This window comes from Coptis chinensis, chromosome 6 (genome assembly GCF_015680905.1).
Source record: "Coptis chinensis isolate HL-2020 chromosome 6, ASM1568090v1, whole genome shotgun sequence".
Taxonomy (NCBI): domain Eukaryota; kingdom Viridiplantae; phylum Streptophyta; class Magnoliopsida; order Ranunculales; family Ranunculaceae; genus Coptis; species Coptis chinensis.
Genome location: NC_141461.1, coordinates 37,341,532 through 37,362,360, shown reverse-complemented (window position 1 = coordinate 37,362,360; position 20,829 = coordinate 37,341,532). Strand labels below are relative to the sequence as shown.

General features: G+C 36.7%; 1 protein-coding gene and 2 long non-coding RNA genes across 12 annotated transcripts; all 3 read right to left on the bottom strand.

The window, feature by feature from the left end:
* Window positions 1–888: 888 nt before the first annotated feature.
* Window positions 889–5,173, bottom strand: LOC147492837 (ATP-dependent DNA helicase RRM3-like). Its single transcript, XM_086565997.1, has 2 exons — window positions 3,512–5,173; window positions 889–3,409 (listed from the first exon to the last, which is right to left on the bottom strand). Exons 1-2 carry the CDS (start codon window positions 4,667–4,669, stop codon window positions 3,077–3,079), a joined length of 1,491 nt encoding a protein of 496 aa, XP_086422123.1. The 5' UTR covers window positions 4,670–5,173; the 3' UTR covers window positions 889–3,076.
* An 843-nt stretch (window positions 5,174–6,016) lies between these two features.
* LOC147492836 (uncharacterized) lies at window positions 6,017–8,739 on the bottom strand. Of its 2 annotated transcripts, XR_015198626.1 has the most exons (5): window positions 8,626–8,739; window positions 8,468–8,501; window positions 7,670–8,356; window positions 7,109–7,582; window positions 6,017–7,020 (listed from the first exon to the last, which is right to left on the bottom strand). It is a non-coding gene; the product is annotated as an uncharacterized LOC147492836 (long non-coding RNA). The 2 variants fall into 2 exon arrangements; XR_015198625.1 differs by having other exon boundaries at window positions 6,017–7,582.
* Window positions 8,740–12,794: 4,055 nt separating this feature from the next.
* Window positions 12,795–16,454, bottom strand: LOC147492835 (uncharacterized). 9 transcript variants are annotated; one of them, XR_015198624.1, is made up of 9 exons: window positions 16,246–16,450; window positions 15,927–16,028; window positions 15,735–15,829; window positions 15,511–15,579; window positions 15,010–15,099; window positions 13,910–14,269; window positions 13,741–13,806; window positions 13,498–13,667; window positions 12,795–13,137 (listed from the first exon to the last, which is right to left on the bottom strand). It is a non-coding gene; the product is annotated as an uncharacterized LOC147492835 (long non-coding RNA). The 9 variants fall into 9 exon arrangements; XR_015198623.1 differs by having other exon boundaries at window positions 13,910–14,260; XR_015198622.1 differs by having other exon boundaries at window positions 13,910–15,099; window positions 15,511–15,582; window positions 16,246–16,454.
* Between the last annotated feature and the right edge of the window lie 4,375 nt (window positions 16,455–20,829).

Here is a 20,829-nt window from a genome sequence, read left to right as displayed (position 1 = left end):
ACCGAAGGTAATAGAAAAACTTAATTCCAAAATCAATCGTTGGAAAAAAAAACTTAACCGAATGAAACCCAAATTGACCCATTTAAAGGAAAGGATTAATCCTTAATGATGATATTATGACTGATTTGTAACATTTTTTCAATGTTATTTTCTTTTACAGGTTTGTCAGCTTTGTGAGCAAGAAGGACACACATGTCCAACTTGTCCCTACCTTAATCGAAGATGTAGGGAGGAAAATTGCAGAGGCATTATGTATTTGGTCAAAGTTTGGGATCGTTCAGGCAAAGTAGTTGAAATGTGGCTGAAATGCGATTGGGTTGGATGTTTTAGTAAGGAAATACAATATACTGATTGCAACCAACTTATGCTTCCTAATGAAAAGAAAATCACACTTGTCCTTGATTGTTATCTGTGTGGTAATGAATGTTGTTGTGTTGTTAACTATCCTAACTGAAGTTTTATGCCTCTTAGGGTTGATGTAAGCGCTAAATGAACTGTTGTAAATGTGAGGGAGGTGCGAAATAAGAGATGTTGGTACTTACATGAAGACCACATAGAATAATTGAAAGTTTGAATTTATGTCATAAAAATATTACACCACTTCCAAATTGCATAACTAACAGTAACTTAACATTAAGAAGTTGTAAACTCTTAACTGGATGCAGAATCAGATGACGAAGGAGCTCGTGGGCATTGACGATGGGTTGTTTGAGGAATCAAAGTAGTCACAATAGCTTGAAGTTCATTGGACGTTGTAGAACCTGCTGCTGAAGGTCTCCCTGGTTTTCAAAAATTTGTCTCTGGTTGCCTAAAATCTGTGCCTGGTTTTCTAAAAATTGTGCTTGATTATGCAAGAACTGTAACTATTCTTCACCATACACCTCCACATGATCTTGCAAATTCATTAATTATGCATGAATGAATCCCTGACGTTCGTACATTGCCCTCATGAGCTGGAAAAGAAAACGAATACAAACTGTAGGATTAACTATCTCCCTCAATGCATCTTCAGTAAAGTAATCTACTTGGGCTGCAGGTGACTCCTCCTGTTCATGTCGAGTAGTGCACATCTCAACAGGTGTCCAAAAACCCGCAGCGCAAGTTCTGTAGCTGGCGACGTTGCCTGCCGTTGAAATTTTCAACCTAGCAAAACCAATATAAAAACCCCAGCATAACATGATTTTTGTGATTAAAGTTGGTAGGGGAGCAAAATTCTTTCGAGCCTGTGTAATTGTGTTCCAAAGAAATTGCACCATATAAAATTCATCTTTTTTGTTCTGCAAAACCCATAGTAAGTGGAGGATCGTCTTCGTAATGTTGCATGCTTTTGATGTACCGACTACATTGTGAGCCAACCACTGTGTCACTGCTAGTTGGTTGCGCCTTAGTGAGTTCTGGTAAACACAACGTGCCCCTCGGTTGTATTCGACATTAATCACTGTGTCAATCATCAATGTTTTAATAGTATCGTAGGGTGACTTTTGGAGTGTGAGTACATTGTCATTCATTGCAATGTGTGTACTCTCGAAACCGTTACAGAGTGAACTCAAACTCGCATTCATTCAAACGAACGGAAAAAAAAATAGCCATTTTCAAATCTACCATTATTGTAAAATATTAAAACTAATTTCGGGGAATATGCAGCATCGGGGAGATGTAAAAGAGATAACCAACCTCTACGCTGTAGTTCAATATCAAAAAAAGGTTGGAACAGGCCTTTATTGTAAATCTGTATAAAATTCTGCTCGGGAACAATTCATCTATTTTGGGTCATTGGTAAGTTAGGTTTCTGATGAGAAAGATAAATGAGCATGGATGTAGGAAAATAAATATTGTTTTAGGGCATAAAACTGCTGGGGATGGATGGGTGTGTGTATAGGTGAGCCAATTTTTTTTAGATGTGGAGAGATAAGAAGGTTGGGTTTTTTTTTATATTGTTACACTTGTACGTGTGTCGCAAGTTTTTTTGTATAAACATATATGTGTCCCTTATTTTCTTTTTCTTTAACAACTTTTTCTTACAATTTAAGCATGAGGGATGTCGCATGAGGAATTTTAAAAAATTGTTACATTGTTTAGCACAGTTGGAGAATTATTTAACAAAAGATGTACGTAGATATGACTGTAAAAGAATTATTTAATAAAGAAAAATCAATTTGTCAAACAAACTTTTTTTTTTGGCGTTTAATATTAAGTATAATATAAAAAAAATACTACAACATCATTAACTTCATAAAATCAGTGCGAACGCATTTGTTTTAATTCTATCAGTGTTTTGATATAATGGAGTCAGTTTTAAATAATGTAAGATCAATTATTGCGAAGGGATAAATACCCACGCGCATGTGTGTCAATGCTATCAGTGGTACGGTTTGATATAATGGAGCCACTTTTAAATAATGTTAGATCAATTATGGTTAAGGGATAAAAACCCGCGTGCCACTTTATGACGCATGGTTGATTGCATAATGTAATTTAATATAAAGTTTGGCAAAATTGGAAAAAGTCAAAGGAAAAGGGTCCTTATACGGAGTAAAGCATTGGACTTACTTCTTTCAAATTTGACAAAGACGAGTTCATTATTTGAATGATACTTATGTAATTAATATATTAACATAAATTGTTTTCCCTTGTACAATATGAAAGCAAAACTTCTGGGTACACTATATTGGTAGTACTGTTAGATGAATCAGGTGGTAAGAGAACATTAATTCTCTTCGAAGATGTTCATCTTGATAGTGCGACATATAGCTGGCCATGACTGAATGCGGGGGTTTGTAGGTCAATGCCAACGTACTTCACCGATTGTCCTTGGGACTTATTTATTGTCATATCAAATGCAAGTCTTACTGGGAATTGACGTCTTGACATTTGAAATGGCATCTCAAGAGCAGATGGGGACAGAGATATTCTAGGAATAAACACAGTTTCTCCGGCTTTTGCCCCAGTTAAAATAATTGCTTGAATCACCTTTTTTTCACAACGAAGCACGATTAGTCTTGTCCCGTTGAAGAGTCCATCCCTTGGTGCAATATTCCTAAGCAACATTATAGGGCAGCCGACCTTCAATTGTAGATTAAAAGGTGGCAAGCTGGGGGGGATCTAGAGAGTTAAGAAATTCACTTGGATAACGGGAGCCATTGTTTTCAGAATTGTTAGCATCATCGATGATTTTATCTGCCGCTAAGTAAGAAAGCTTTTCTCCAGGAAACAAATTTAGAGTTGCTTCATTGATTAAACGGACGTCGTCGTTTCGTGCAGAGAGTATAGTTCGTTCATTTAGAAAAGCTGGTGATGTTGTGCCCGCCATATCCAAATTTGGATAAATTAAAGAAATGAGTTCTTCTTGATTTCCACACTGACGTATGCCTGTAGGCAGATCGACCATTTCCGCAGGAGTCGTTCCAAGCTAAAAGTCAAGAAAAAAAACAAAATTAGCTGTCACTCAACTTTGACTAAACATATATCCATAGTAAAGAACCATAACTAAAAGTTTAAATTAACAACTAACCTCGACCAAGTAATTGGCAAAGTTTGCATTATCAGGGTCTGACACATCAAGGCGCATGTTTTGGACCAAGTGCTCAACATTAACAGGCCGCCATAGCTGAGATCTCCTCAACGATGCACCTACAAATTGCTCCCGAACCCCTTTTGGTATAATAGGGAGGGTTTGTCTAAAATCACCTCCAAGAACAACAGTTATTCCACCGAAAGGATTTGAATTATCCCTGATATCTCGAAGCGTCCTTTCAACAGCTTCAACACAGTGTCTATGTTGCATCGGCACTTCATCCCAAATTATTAAGCTTGTCTCTTTGAAAAGTTCAGCATGTATTGAGTTTTTGGTAAAACTCCAGAATGTTTCATCCATCACATTTAAAGGAATTTTAAAAGTCGAATGGGCCGTTCGTCCGCCAGATAACAACAACGCTGCAATTCCAGATGAAGCAACCGTTATTACTATATGACCAAGACTACAGCAAGTTGCAGCAATTGTGTTGTACACAAATGTTTTACCAGTCCCTGCTGCTCCATCCAAGAAAAAAACTTCTCCCCGGTTGTTTACCACTGAATCTGTTACCTTGGTATGGGCGTCACGTTGTTCGTCATTCAGACGCAATACATTCGAAGTGGCCTCTGCGTGGAGCCCATCATGCTGGAGCTGTCTTTGCTCCCAAATGAGTCTGTTTTCTGTAACTTCATCCCAGTTTCTTCTGGGTTTAGGCATGTCTAGGAAATCAGATAATGTTCTTCCTGCTTCAAAAATCAATTGGTTCAACAAATATAACCCATAATCAGCTACTTGTTCTTCGGTTGAGTAAGGAATTGTGAATGTGTTACGTATTTTCATTGCAAGGTCATCACAAATACTTGTTGCAAATTCATTCCACAATAACACAGGACTTGTTGGGGAACATTCCAAAAGCATAATGCTGAACAATCTCCGCAGTTGGTAGCTAGTGTTGATTATGGACGCCTCTTGTAGACATTGCCTCCATTCATCATCGTCTTCTAAAAGACCACGTGCAACACATGCTGCTTTAAATGTACTATATTCAGATCCGTTGACATTATGAAGATCTGTAAAGGATGTAGGACCTTTGACTACTGTCAAGAGTAAGCGGAGGTAGAAACGTTCTCCAGCATTTGGATTTACAAAGTACATTCTCCCAATAGCGCAACATTGGTCTCTCTTCTTCCAGAATTTTTTGTTTTTTTTCCAAACATAGTGCTGTGGGAATTCCTGATAAGTAAATGCACGGGCCTCTGCATCTTGAGAACACTGTTAAAAAAAGGCTGTCAGGGTTGATTTCTGTTTGTCTGCTCTAGCAAGAACTGCAGCACTGGAGTCTTTTGCATTGAAAACAACATGATGCATTCCTTCAAGATGAACTGCTAATCTTTCAACTTTTGGGTACTCCTTGTGCAAAGGAAATTCAAGCAGACGCCATGCTGCCTCCGGTGGTCCCACATACCTTGCATCAATATAATGTTGAATCTCGTCATCAGTGCCAAGTATCACCATAGTTGCCCTGTCGTGGCCTTTGTAGATGTATTTGTGAATGTATTTAATGGCACGAATTGATAAACATACTTCAACATTTATATGGCAATTGAACATTTCTGATAAGAATGGGTTGTAAGGCACTACATCCCTGTTATCAACTTGATAATCGAACCGTTACTCCTTACCAAGATTAAGCCTACGGTAAATAGGATACCCAACTTGATCCATTGTTGTTTCATCGGTGAATGCACATGGATAATGTTTGGTACACTTTCCATTCTCCATGCATGGGGCCTGTGGATTCTTGGTGCCACAAGGTCCGTGAACCATACACCTCTTGACAGTTCCAAAAAGTGTTGGTTAGGAGACAGGATCAGGAAATTCTGCGCACACTATCTTATCAACCTGTTTTGCATTGTATACCTTATCAGCCTGTTTGAGAAAGATAAGGGCATGCATGTGTGGGAGACTTCGTTTCTGGAATTCTATTGTATATACATGTGCAACGGCTTTGCCGAACACACCATTTCTGAGTATTTCTTCCATGATGGCTTTCATTTTAAACTCGAATACACGTGCGACCACTTCTGGACGGTCCGAAGCAGTTTGGCGCTGCTTGAGTGCTCTTCTAATCTCCGCCGGTTTGGGTTTTTGTAGCGATAGAAAACATCGCGGATGTTTATTGTAACGCGTTATGGCCATTGAGTCCTGGTAAATTTCGTACATTTGTCTTGGGCTCCTTGTATGACTCGACGGGAGAATGAAACGCTGGCCGATCTCTTCTAGAGGCAACCCTTCCATGGAAATGTCCGTCAAACACTTATACAAATCCGCACGAATGTGGTCTTGGTTCATCCGAACATAATGCAAACGGTTCTGTTCAGTTACTGCCCAGGCATCCACTAACCACTGTTGAAATAGAGAACCTCCCCTCAAAATAGATGAGTATACGGGGGCTTATCGAATAAAGCGATAAAGCGTAATATTACACTTGAGTCAAACGGGTTTCACCTGGACAATTGTTAGCAATATCCCATTGGCGCAGATCTGGTGCCCAACCAAGGTCTCCTCTAAGAAAAAGCAGCACATAATGTAGAGGTGAATATGCTGGGTGACACTCACTTATCCTTTGCAGTCCACCTTCTTTATAATGCAGAATGATGTCTCGTAACATGTCACATTTACTTTCATCCCCAGGCAACACAACGGCAATTTCAGAAGTCGATGGAAGATTGTACCGACGTCGATCAGTACTAGGAGTGTATTGTATGTATGCAGGAATATTATTGTTTACAATTGCATTTGACCTTAGAATGTCACTTGCATTTTTGAAAAACTTGGACCATGCATTCGCTTGAATAAGCACCCCCTGAATAATACTTAACACCTCTGTTAACAAATGTGGATTGCGTTGCCTTCTATATTCCAGAGCGGCACTTGCATCATAAATGTACAGTTGTGTGTATTTCGGGTCATTATCACTGTTTGGTAATAGGGAGCCAATTTTACGACACAATTCTCCATGAATAGTGAATGCTTTTGGCCTACGGCCTCTGAGGACACAATCATTTGCTTTGACACCCAGACTTGTAAAGGCATTGCATGCGTTGTACCCTCGAATATTTTTACGAAAATCTTTTGCTAGCTAATCACCACCTTCGAATAGTGATTCAAGTGGTTGGGGTAAAGGTTGAAGGCAAGGGACTTTTATTTTTCCTTGTAAGCAACACGACCCAAATAAAGGCTTCTTCTTGGTAGACCTGGTCAATTGCTCAGCGCTCCAATGGAGGGCAGAGCAAGATTGACATTGGACGTTCATTTCACCAAGATCATGGCGCACATCTGGAACAACAGGCAAGGGCTCAAATGGAGGCCCAAACTCAAATACATCATAATCTTCTTCGTCAGATGTTTCTGCATCGCCTTCAGAGGTTTGGTTAAAATCCACCTCCTTTTGAGAATGGGTTAAGTCTATATCAGACGTACTCATAAGAGTAGTATCACCTGGTCTGAAATTCAAAATAGAACTAATCAGATTTTATTGACCAGAAGACACCAAAAAAAATAGTTTCCAATAGTAATATATAATAGACTTACTGGCTATTAGGCAACGACGGAGATCCAAGTTGGAAAGGAGAAACGAGATTACGTGTAGAATGCGGAGAATAATAACACATATTGTCGGTGCCAGAATGTGATGCAGACAATTGTCTGACAAATTTCCTATCATTTGGACGTTGTAAAATCTGTGCCTCGTCATCAACGACATTTTTTCCTTTGTCACTCTGGCGAGACAGTGGCAATATAGAATGTTAGGAATCTCTGGACACATTGTCAGTAGTGGATGAAGAAATAACACTTGCCACTTGTGAAACGCTCTGCAAGCGTGAAGTTCTTTCCCACTCTCTACGCGCACGTTGAGCTAGTGCATACCGATTGGGTGGTTCAATTATGTTTGAACGATTGACCATCACGACTTGATGAAGTCCTTGATGTTTTTCTTCGCAATTCATATCTTTTTGAGAATGTAAGTTTATCTCAGACGTACTCACAGGAGTAGTATTAAATAATCTGAAATTCAAAATAGAGGCACCAATGAGGTTTTAATCACAATAAAATTACAATATAAAAAGTTTATAGGAGTAATATTAGACTTACTGGCTACTTTGCAAGGGAGATGATCCAAGTTGGGTGCCGAAGGTAAAACTACGTACCGATTCTGGAGAATCGTGGAACCAATCTTCACAAGTAGAATGTAATGCTAACAATTGATTGCCAAATTGCATCTCATTTGGACACTATGATATAAGCATGGGATCATGTGTGGAACCTCCTGAATCGTAGTTTGTAACTGACGAAGGAATAGAAGTTCCAACTAGAGAAGTTAGCTGCAATCGCAAAGCTCGTTCCCTTTCTCGACGCGCACGTTGAGCTAGTTCATAACGATTTGGTCGTTCAATAACGGAAGAACAATTAACGGTGACGACCTCAACTGGTTGTGGATGTTCTATTGTTGGGCATAATTTTGGAGTTACAATCTTATCTGCTCTTTGACGTCGTATTTGCAAGTGGGGTGTTTTACTATGACAAATTTGGTCGGAAATAGAACCATGACGAATCTGTAGTAGAAGTAACTTTAAAACCAGTATGATTTTATTTCACATGAGTTAAAGTTATAGAAAGGAAAACTAAGTTTTGATAGTGGGTCACCCTCACTTATGCTTGTTTTGCGTTTGAATGTTCACTTGCACTATTTCTAGATTCACTGGAGCTGGTATTTCACAATCCATGTTTAACTTATGGAGTAAATTTGAATCAGTTTGTGTGCTTGTTTAAATCAGCATACTGAAAACAAATATAAGGTTATATTAGATATACATTGGAAGTTAGACTATATGTTGTGACGAAAACAATCAGAATTAAATAGTGCATGGACATTGAGTCGGAGAATCTTACCACCACCCGACCGACCGTCCTTGTTACCTTATACCTGAAACTAAATAAAGTCGTTATCTTGAAACTTTAAAATCAATCAAGGGAAAACATCATTTACTAAATCCGTCAAAGCCATTCTGTCTGAACTGAAAACTTTTTTAAAAAAGATAAAAACTAACCTTGTATCTTCAATGGAAGACATCATTACCGAACAACACTGACGATCGTTGAGGCAATCAATTTTTCTTGGTGTCTCTATTAATTATTGCACAAGGAGAAATGACCTGTTATGCTGGAAGTTGAGGCAAAGCGTAAGAAAATATAGTTTGGTAAAGTAATGGATGTCAAACCCACTACGATAGAAGTAGTTATAGAAGAGCATATGGACGCAAAAGTTGACATGTGACTGAGGTAGGGACTATGATGGGGTACATATACAATTTGAATAGAAACACAAAAAAAAAAAAACGACCCATACAAATAGTTTTTTCTAATAACTTTCATTCGTGGAACTATGCATTGTGTATAAAATGGATGAAATGTCACTAAAAAACAGAATCATGTGCAATCAAGAGCTATTGTTTGTTTTATTTTAGGTGACTTTATTGGGAGGAACATGGTGTCCGTTGAGTTCATATACGTGAGTCGCTTTTATGCTTCGACTTTGTAAAATAATTTCTTTACACATGACCAACTGTTAGATGATATGACATTTGTTGTATAGTTCTTTCTATATATATATATATAACTGTATCATGATCTGACATTTGTTGCACAGTGCAAATCATGTTGTGTTTTATTAGAAAAACAAATTTTCTAATATATATAATAGATTCCACCTTTTACCGATTAAAAGAAAAACAAAGATTGTACCTCTATTGAACAATCAAGAATTTTGGATTTTCTCCAAGGAGAGGCACTACACAAACTGATGTAGAACATTAGTCGAGTCTGTAAGTGACATAGGTGTGCGCCTATGTTCCCTCTACATGTTATGGGTGTGAGCCCCTTAGTTGAGTCCAAGCCCATGGTTCAAGTCCATTAGTTAGTTGGACACATGTCGTGTTCCTATTGGTTTATGTTTTCTAGGTTTACTTTAAATAATGGGCTTGTAGTTAGGGTTTGAATAGTTGTGTTTATGTGTGTGATTTGTGATTGAGAGATTCAATAAAATAGTGATTTTTAGGTCGTCTTTTAATTGTGTTTCAATTAAAGTGAGATTCAATTAAACTGAAACTTCCGCCAGTAAGATCTACATTATTTGGTATCGGAGAGCATTAATTTCGGGGAGTTACTATTCGCGATCGTTCACCGAAAACCGTTTCACCTAAACACTGTTCATCGATACTATTCACCACGTCACTGTTCACCTAGGTTACTGTTCACGGCGAATTTATTTTTGAAAAGTCAAATTTGTGTTATTATGATGAATAACAAAGCAACTCGAGGTCGTCGTCCATCCATGGATACTCGCATGTCTCGTTTAGAAGAAAGCATGAAGAACATGACACAGATGTTCCAAAACCTGATGGAAGCAAAGTTTCCCGTCCAAAGAGAGATGCAACAACCACCTCCACCACCACAGAATAATGGTTCAGTGGCTAGTACTGATGATGCATCTCAGGTTGATGGTTCAATCCCTCTTCTGAACCCTTTTGCGCCTACAAATCCAGAAAACAACAGAGAGAACAGAGTTGGCATGAAAGATAACACCAACAGGGAACCTCCTCTCAATGAGGAACGTGAGGGTGTACCCCTCAATGATGGCACCGCTCGGTTGCCGGCAAGTGTTGAAGCCTCCCTATTGGGCGCTCCACCAATCTTTGATAAGTATGAAGATGAGTCTCTTTTTTATAAATACAAAGATCCGATTTGGGAAAATTTTGTGACTCACTTTGACAAACGAAGTGATTTGTTTTTCATAAAAGTACGATTGCAGATTTGGATTTCCTTAAAGAAAGTCACATATGTTGGTGAAATTACAAGCTTTCAAGACGAGCCATTGGTATCGAAATTTTTTGGTGCATCTTCTGGTTATTGTTTTTATAATCTATGTGCAAGAGCATGTTGTGGGTTACTGATTTTAAGCCAGGGAAGCTGCTACAAAAGAAAAATTCATGGTCGGATTCTTTTCAGCTGGGGTATTGGCCGATTTCCTAAAGCTTGTAGACGTGGTTCTCTTTACCTGAAGTTTTTGTTGATTAGAAATTCGATAACGAATTTTTTTCGGTTGGGGAGAGTGATGTAGAACATTAGTCAAGTTTGTAAGTGTCATAGGTGTGCGCCTATGTTCCCTCTACATGTTATGGGCGTGAGCCCCTTAGTTGAGTCCAAGCCCATGGTTCGAGTCCATTAGTTAGTTGGACACACGTCGTGTTCCTATTGGTTTATGTTTTCTAGATTTACTTTAAATAACGGGCTTGTAGTTAGGGTTTGAGTAGTTGTGTTTATGTGTGTGATTTATGATTGAGAGATTCAATAAAAGAGTGATTTTTAGGTGTCTTTTAATTTTGTTTCAATTAAAGTGTAGATTCAATTAAACTGAAACTTCCACCAGTAAAATCTACATTACAAACACTTAGCAGTCAACCATATGTGGCCATGCAGAAGGACTCAGTTGTTTACATCCTTAGAGAGTGTGATTGCACCAAAAGTGTTTGGAATTGGTTCGAGATCAATTTTAGGTGCCACGATGCCAACACAATGACATCATAAGGATCCCGCCGAGTTTATATATGTCCAGTGTTCTCTCCAATTTGTTCCTTTTGATTTATTAACAATAGACATTTTATTGATATAAGAACACATTCAAGAAATAATGGTGTTGTTGTCGCATTTATGTGACCCACGATCCTCTTGTGGGAGTGTTAACTAGTCCACTCCATATATGTGGGAGTGTTAACAGAGTCCACTCCATGTGTGTGGTATGGTTTGTGCCTATGTTAGTCTGTTAGACCCTTTCTATATATAATATAATGTTAAAACCTCCCTTTGATCTTATGGATAAATCGGCAATTGTACATGGGTGATATAATGACGGCGATAAAAAAAATATATAAATAAATGAAAAAATGAACAACATCTAATCTAATCTAATTTCTTTAAAGAAAACAAGGGCACCTTATTATAACATTAGCTCGTCAAATTGGTAACCTCCAATTAATTTCTCTTGTTCGATATTAAAACTTTATTCCTTTAAACCCTTAGATCCCACCTTTTTTCCCTAGTGAAGGTGGGATTCAATCCCAAGACCTTGAGCCCGAACTCTAATTGGTTAACCGTAATATTTTCACTCCGGTTATCACTAAAGGGTCAATATGTGTTACTTCAAAGGGTAAGTAAAAAAAAACTTCGGATAACCTACAAATACAAATGGAAAATGCATTCGCTTATGTGTACAACTTAACTACTTGTTGGAGTGTGTGGATGTAGATTGTAGATTAGCAATTTTAAATCTCCTTTAACCCCTTCTATGACAAATCTTAAAGGTGGACGCTACAATGCAAAAACTATATGGTTTTGTATTTTATGTTGCTTCATTCGCTGTGAGGGTCGCATTAAATATTTTGTAATTCCTTCCCAATCAATTTTTGAACTTTCGGGCAATGAGGTTAGTAAAATTATATTATTGCTAATGAATAAGAGAAGAAGAAGAAAGTGTAAAGAAAAAGAGAGAAATTAGAAAGTATACCGCCTTAATTAGTTTAGGCATTCTCTCACACACCTATATATAGGAAAAGGCTAAATCTACCCTGCGCAGGTCGTATGGTGTGCTAGCAAATCTGGGCCACTCATACCACGGGGTGATCCAAAGGTCTATATCCTCTGCGCACCATACATCTCGCGCACTGAAGAAGTGCTCATAGGAAAATAGTGGTGTTTACAGCTTTACATCATAGAAATATAAAAAAAATCAGGTCAACCCCTTCAGGAAATGTCCATACTAACAAAATTAATGGCGCACTAGTTCCTCTCCCTTTTTTTCTTGAAGAACACTTTTAGTTAAGATGTTGAAAATCATAAGTTGCTGTATCTCTTTCGGAACAGGATCTATGGTCGGCCCCTACATTCCAAATACTTGAGTAAAAAGGAGACGAGAAAAGTTTATCAAGTGATTGTGGGTTGGTGGAGTCCCATCCGGTGTGCATTCCGTTTTTTTTTCTCACTTTTTGTCAATTGCAATTACTGCTCACTTAGAAAAGAAGAAAAAAAGTTGTATCTTTTTTTTTTTTTTTTTTTTTTTTTATATTGGCAAGCCTGTTTTAAAATGGCTCAGTAACTCTTTGAGGCTACCCAATCAAATACAAAGATAGACGAGCACATAGAAATAATTAACTAATTGAATAAATTTTGAAGGTAAGCAGTTCAATTTAATAAAATTAATACCATAAATCCCAAATCTATCATAATGACATAATACTTATAAAAAGACAAAATCAGAACAACAGTACAAGATAATAAAAGCTTTCCTTAAAAGAAAATGAGAGAAAAAAGGGGAGTGGGAGTAAGTAACAAACCCTCTGAGACAGCATTATGCAAAGCAGTGGAATTATCTGTATTCGACGCAGCAAGGTCAGCGCCATTCTCAATACGATATATTACAGTGCTCAAATGCCCATTGCCATTCTCAATACGATATATTACAGTGCTCAAATGCCCATTGCCACTAGCATAGTGCAAAGCAGTATTACCTGGAAAACAAAAAAGAAAAAGAATAAACTTAAATAATCAGTGCTTCTCAAGATCTATCAAAATCAGCTAGGCTTATTAAAGAATTCTCATATGAAAAGATGTTTTTTATAGAACATATCTAACAGTATTATGTTAACGTCTTGTGAGTGATAATCAATATTATGTTTCCAAAATCTTTTAACAATGGTATCAGATCATCAGTGAAGACTTTTATTAGTCCAAAGAACAGATCCACCAAAATTGAGTCACTAAAACCTCCCAAAAAGGTTATGCACCTGATTGGAAACCCCGACTTTTCATTATTCGATAATCTAACTATGAAAAAAAATTGTTTTACAACTTACGACTTTTAACCCTACCTTCAATGTCTTTCCAATTCACGTCAAATTTTAACTCTTCGAGCAAGTACTTGCATCATTCAGCTTGCCCTATTGAGCAGCACCATGAAGAGCACCCCGACCATGTGAATCTTTAACGTTAGCAATTGTTTCAGAAACTCCTTTCCCATCAGCCAACTCCTTACCCAACTCTGATAAACATGAAATGTTAAAAAGATCACTGGACACTTCACTAAAAACATTAATATTTTGACAAAAGCTTACTCTTGATTCATCGTAAGTTCCCAGCTAAAAGAGCTTCTTTTAGTTTATCATATTTAGATTTTTTGCCTGCAAATGAGAAACGAAAGTAAGTAGGCCAAAACATGATCAGAAGTTAAAGGATAGTTTTTTTTTTTGTATAAGTTTGTTTTTTCGTATAGGCATGTGATACCTGACGAAAAAGCCATTACTACTGAACAGAGATGCGGCCCAAAAATGTGTTTGGTTGGTTTCTGTCAGTCTGTCCTCTTTTTCTTTCCCAACTCTTCTCTCCGCCAAAAAACTCATAAGAAAAAACTTCTCTCTCTTTCAATTTCTCTTCTCCTTCTTCGCAAACTCTCTCTCTATTCTCCACCCTCCGCCCACACCCCCACTGCCACACTTGATTATTCTCGAACATGTGAGTATGTGTGTGGAACACACAAGTTGCAGAACAAGAATAGCAAATCCTTGAATGGTTCTTCAATCCCATTCTTAAACTATAAATTCTTCTCTTTTAACCATTTTTCTCAAACACCATTTTCTTTCATTGCTCCAAAACCATCACCCAGTAAAAAAATCATGATCGAAATATTTCTTTTTGTAAGCTTTTGAAATAGTGAGAAATATTGAAAAAGTACCACACGACTATCAAAGGCATTATAGACACAACTTAGACCTGGCTATAAGTAAGCCTATAACAATACCACTTATGAAGGAATGAAATGCATAGCAATAATCTCATGCTCTTGTTATAAGAATCATACAATATTTTAGCCATCCCTTTTGCATTATGTGACAGTGGTGCACAATGACTTCCTCACAAGTGTGGGATGTGGTTTTGGACGGTTCATGATATCCATGGGGATTCTAAAATGAGTCATGTTTGGATTGACAACACAAGTTCCACTATCAACTACTTCTTTTGTGCCATAACCCATGAGATAACCTACATATATTTGCAATGTAGGCAGCGCATAAATTCAGTTATTCAAAATAAGAATTAAATCTTCAATTGAGTTTTGCCTAGTTAAGGAACATCCCTACAACTCGCTTAAACACCGAGTTATGTGTCACAACTTGAGTAATATTATTTGGAGAGCTAGTAGAGCACCTAGGCTCAAAAAATTGGTACTGATATCACCAGTTAACAAAGCACATCTTGCTACCGTTCCACGAACTTAAGAGGCCTTACACAAATGGTAGATTCACAAAACAAAACAGTGATCATGCTCAAAATACAACCAACAATAGATAATTGCATTTGATTTGAAAACAATAATTAATTCATACCTGATTACATGTAGAGTGTTAGAGTATAACATTGGTGACTCCTGATTGATTCCTCGCATAGTAAGAAATGGCATTCACTTGTGGTTGAATCTCCATGTGTACAAAGACCCATTCCATCAATGCCAAAGACCAGGTACAAATATAAAATGTAGTCAAAACAGGTAACTACAAGTCTAGTACATTACATGAGTTGACAAAGTCACAACAAACAAGTACACAACAACTTAAGAAATGGAAAAAAGAAAATCAAAATAGCCAATGAGCAGTCTCAGGGACATACTCAAGTACCAAATTAAAATATATATAGCTCATCATTTTCAGTTGTTGAAAAGAAACAATGTTTCAGGGACACAACATTTGGGTGATCTAGAAGACGCATATGGTCTGAAGCTCTCAATTTTTGTATCTCCTGTCTTGTAAAACCTTTTTATGGCCATTGTGCATGTACAATGTATAGTAAAACAGTTAAAAACATGGAAATTTTATGCCGAAGGAACTTACCTGAAAATCTGAAATACGATTACAACTGATCCATGCCCAACAACACACTCAGCCATGTAGCTTAATGGTCTGCTATTAGAAAGAAGTAATCATTAGCATTAAGGGGGACATCTTACTTGGAAAGAAATCAAAGAAAATGTCACTATTGTTTCAGCCAACTTCAAGCAGCAAGAATTTCTACCTACAACCACCTTAGCCAATGCCTAGAGGAACACTGGTATTACCTGCTTTGGCTGGCCATTTCAACCAACAATAGTTGTACCAATGATATGACCAGGGATGTCCCATTCCCTTCAACAATAATAGTCACTTCCATCTCCTACAGGCGTCAAGAAGGTTACATACTGATACTTGCGATTTAACTTGGTAAAAAGAAAGGATGGGTGGCAATTAGGGGAGTAAAAAGAAGGAAATACCTGAACGGGAACTGTAGCTAGTAATGTAGCTAATAAGAGCGCACAGCCTGGAAAGAATGGAGTTGTGTAGGCTGTTGGACTGACTTGTTTTTTGTTTGGCTCCTAAAATAAAAACAAGAACAGGTCAGCAAAGAGCAATCCACACATGCATAATTTAAAAAGAAAGAGAAATTGTTCTATCATGATTAACCGGAACAGTTGGAATTTATTGGTGTCACTTTATATTCGAAATAGAAACTAAATTCCTCGTTAAGAAAAACAAATAACATAAGCAGATTATACTTTATAGGATAAGAATATCAAGGTCCAAGAAATTTACTCTCACTGCTTCACAATCAGATTGGATCCCTCCAACTCCATCACCATCTTCGAATAAATAATTTCCATCGGCAACTCCTACTTAAAACCCCCTAATTGGACACAACATATTTACAAGTTACCATCAGAAAACAAGGGAAAGGTAACTTTTTTTTTTTTCGCTAACATTCAAGGGAAAGGTAACTTGTTTCGCGAGCGAGACGAAATAAATTTTTTAAATTGTTATTTTACTTTTGTACCCTTACTGTTAAAACTTACTCACCCCGGTCACAAATTTTAAAATGATTTTTTTTTTTTTTTTTTTTTTAAAGATAATCAAATGAGAAGGGAATGAGCCTGAGGCTAAGTCCAATGGTGACGCAAAACATCAAATGTTATAGAAATTATAATCCAATGGTGAATGGTATGTCAAAACGCTAACCTGCCAACACTATAGCGTATGGTCTGCACGCCAATAGAAACGGCAGTTAGAAAATTTGTTTGACCAAATTTATTTTTAAAATCTTTAGTTTTGGTCAATTACGTTTGTATCTTTATTATTTTTTTTATATACGTAAGGAAAAAAGGGAAAAATGGGAAAGAAGGAAAAAAAAAAAATCCATACACCTTTGGGGTGGCGGTTAGGGATTTTTTTTTTTTTTTTTTTTTTTTTTTTTTTTGGTTTGTTTACACATCCATTGTCAAAGGCGGCTAGGGAAGTGTTTTTATTTATTTTTTGGTAAAAACCATTGGATGTTAAAACGCTATCCCACTAATTTTATGAACTATTTGATTGTGGTTTGGTGCGATGGCGCCCCAAACCATTGGACTTAGCCTAAATAATACTTGCATGAGTTTGAATAATACTCGCATGAGTGTGAATATATAAGAGAATCTACACACAACAAAACAAAATAACAAAAACAAAAGTCTTTTATTTTCTTTCCTCTCTCTCTCAGTTATGAAATTTTGAAATTTTATTAATTAAATATTGAGGTAGTGGAGGAAATTGAAATCAACATTTACAATAATCAAAAACATAATTAACTAGTCGAAGCACTCCAAACTCAATACCTATGCTATCAATATTGGATATATCAGCCGATTAATCGCGTATCGCTCGTAAACCGATTAGTTTTTACCGATTTTTTAATTTTTTCTCACCGAACCGATTTAATCACCGAATTGACCGATTAATCGGCCTAGATGACCGATTTCTCGCTAAATCGAGAAAAACAATTATTGAAAATATTGGTTACCCATCCAAAAAAATACGTAAAATTAACGAATTAGATTCTTAAACCGTATTAATAATAAGGTATTTAGACTTTGGTCCTAACAATAGTTGGTTTATTAGGGTTTGATCCAGAAAAGTTTGAATATTAAGGTTTAGTCCTAATTTTGGCACGTGCAACATCACGTGAATAAGTAAAATTGTTGTTGGAATCCCACTCAAATTGACTTGCCATGTGTCACAAACCTAACTGACCAAATAAATCAACGACCAAAACAAGAGATCATCATTTGCAGTGCAAATCCGTTTGAAGTTCTTCCCATCATCAATATCCCGGAATTCGGGGACAATGGATCCTCATCCCTATACTTCATATTTCTAAAATGGAGTATTTACCAAATAGCTCATCTCTGTAGGTAAACTACGCGCATTGTTTTTGACAAAACTGGGACACTTACTGTTGGCAAGCCAGTCATTGTCAGCACCAGGCTCTTGCTAAACATGCTTCTCCAGGATTTATATGAACTGGTTGCTGCTACCGAGGTACACCTTGCTTTTAAGTTGCCTTGGGTTTGCTAAACTTGATACTCTTTTTTCCACCTTTTCTAAGCTAACAAGGGAAGCAATGATTTTGACGAAATTGTTAAATATGATAGGTGAACATTGAGCATCCTCTGGCTAAAGCCATTGTCGAGTACGCCAAGAAATTCAAAGAAGAAGAGAATCAAGTCTGGCTAGAAACGGAGGTTTTGTCTCAATTACTAGAAATGGTGTGAAGGCCACAGTTCTAAACAAAAAAATAATTGTGGGCAACAAGAGTTTAAAATTGGACTCTGACATTGCTATTCTAGTTGAAGCTGAATAAATCCTCGAAGAAACTAAACAAATGGCACAAACTGGGATTCTAGTGTCTATAGATGGGCAGGTGGCTGGAGTGATAGCAACTTGGAGGATGTGATAACTGCCATTGACCTCTCTAGAAAAACCTTCTCTCGCATTCGTCTAGACTACATTTGGGCTTTGGGTTACAATCTTCTAGGCATACCAATTGCCGCAGGGGCTATTTTCCCATCAACTAAATTCTGTCTGCCTCCATGGATTGCTGGTGCAGAATGGCAGCCTCTTCAGTTAGTGTTGTCTGCTATTCTCTTTTGTTAAACTTTATCTTTGAGACAGCAAATGCCGCAATCCTAGAAGCACATCGAAACTTGTATTCTCGAGATATGCAAATTTAAAATCTAACGGCCACATCGAAATGAGAAGTCAGATGTTAACACGTATTGAATAAATTTGATAAAATTGGAAACACTTGATGTTGCATGCGAGGGGTATTATTGCCATTTCAAAAATACAAGTAGATTGACCACAGTCAACAACCAGAACTAGGGCTAAATCCTAATATTCAAGCTTTTCTAGACCAAACCCTAATAAACCAACTATTGTTAGGACCAAAGTCTAAAAAACCCTAATAATAATAGAACTCAATTAATACATAACGCTAAGAGTTTACTTATTTTCTCCTCCTTAACGAAAGTTAAATATATAAATTATTGTATTATCTCTTTAATAAAGATTATCGCTTCTCAATCCCCTTATTCCTTTAAATATTTAATGTAATTTTTGTGCTTGACATATATGTAGTATTCCAAAATTGAGCTAGTTAGATGTGATTATGAGGATTTGATATTTTTTGTTGTATCTCGGATCACTGTTTAGAAATATTTGGTATGATTATACTATTATATATTTTGAAAACATCAAATATATACATCCGAAATAACCGATTAATAGCATATCGCTCCTCGACCAATTAGTTTCGAAAACCGATTTTAACTACTTAGCTCGAGACCGTTCTTGGTAACAATACTCCTACATATACACCTCATCTTGGGTGGACAGCTCATCAACACCTCATCTCATCTTGGGTGGATTGAAGATAAATTCTGGTTTCCATTCGGTTTTTTTTAATTGGGTTTCGAACGCCGATAGTTTTCCCACAGAAGATGAATTTCGGTTTCGGTTTTTTTTAAAGATTTCTTCTTCTTGTTTTCTTGCCGTATTTGTGGCATTAGTTGTACAAGGTTGTATAAGGCATTCGTTATACGCACCTATAATACAAAAAATAATAATAATAATAATATATATATATATATATATATATATATATATATATATATATATATATATATATATATATATATATATATATATATATATGTTTTTATTGTGATAGTCTTAGGGGTTGTTTGTTTTTTTTAGTTTCAACATTCAGCACCTCTAAAACTTAAGTTTCAGCATTAGCAACACAAATTGTTGTTTGTTTTTCTAAATTGTTTAAGCATTCAGCGACTAAATTGGACTTCAGCGTTCCGCACTGAAGTCGGTCATGAATGTTGAATTGAAGTGGCTGAAAGTGACAAGTGCTAGTCTTACCTAGGGCTGTCAATGGGTTTCGATAACCCGATAACCGATCCAAACCAAACCGATAAAAAATGGTTTGGGTTTTGATAATTTAGTTTGGCCTCTACCTACCCGAAATCGAACCGAACCGATAAGATATTGGTTTGGTTTTGGGTTTGCCCTCCACCGAATTGATATGAACCCAAACCGATAAGATAACATTTTAGTAATATTTATGATTAATTTTGTATGTGTTTATCAATTGTGTGGTTAAAATTAATAAATTTAATTTAAGATTTAATTGATTTTATAGTTTTCGGTTCGGGTTTGTTCGGATTCAGTTTGTAATATATCTTATCAGTTCGGTTTGGTTTCGGATTAGATGTAATATTATCGGTTCGGTTCAGTTTCGGGTTCCCAATTTTTTTATCAGTTCGGATTTGGATTTTCTAAAATCGGACCCAACCCGATCCATTGATAGCCCTAGTCTTACCCTTTGTTTAATTGCTCATCTTCATGCTCTAGCCTCCAAACCTGCGATCTAGGAAAAACCCATCCAATATTTCCATTTTCAAATCATTGTCGAGAGAGCTCGAGAGATAAGAGAGATAACTTCTCTGATAGCCGATGGAGAGAAGAGGGAGAGATTGAAGAAAAGAATAGGAGGGGAAAAAATTGAAGTAGCGAGTTATCGAAACCAAGGACCAAAATATCACCGATATATCCGATATATCGCCGATATATATATCAGTATTTTGGTACACCGACATCGATATTTTTGATATATATCCACCGAATATAGAACCCTTTTTTTCCCGATATATATCAAAATTTCCGATATAAAACTTTATATCGCCGATATAATCGATATATCCGATATATATCCGTTGACTTTTTGACTATTTTTTAATATATTTCTGATATTTCCGATATATCCGATATTTCTGATATTTTAAATAGTTTGAACTGGTC

Bases quoted from the DNA above. Each gene is read 5' to 3' on its own strand.
- LOC147492837 (XM_086565997.1), bottom strand. From the start codon at position 4,669: ATGTACTTTGTAAATCCAAATGCTGGAGAACGTTTCTACCTCCGCTTA. The intron at 3,410-3,511 runs GTTAGTTGTTAA...CTTGACTTTTAG, and splicing joins TTGCCAATTACTTGGTCGAG to CTTGGAACGACTCCTGCGGA.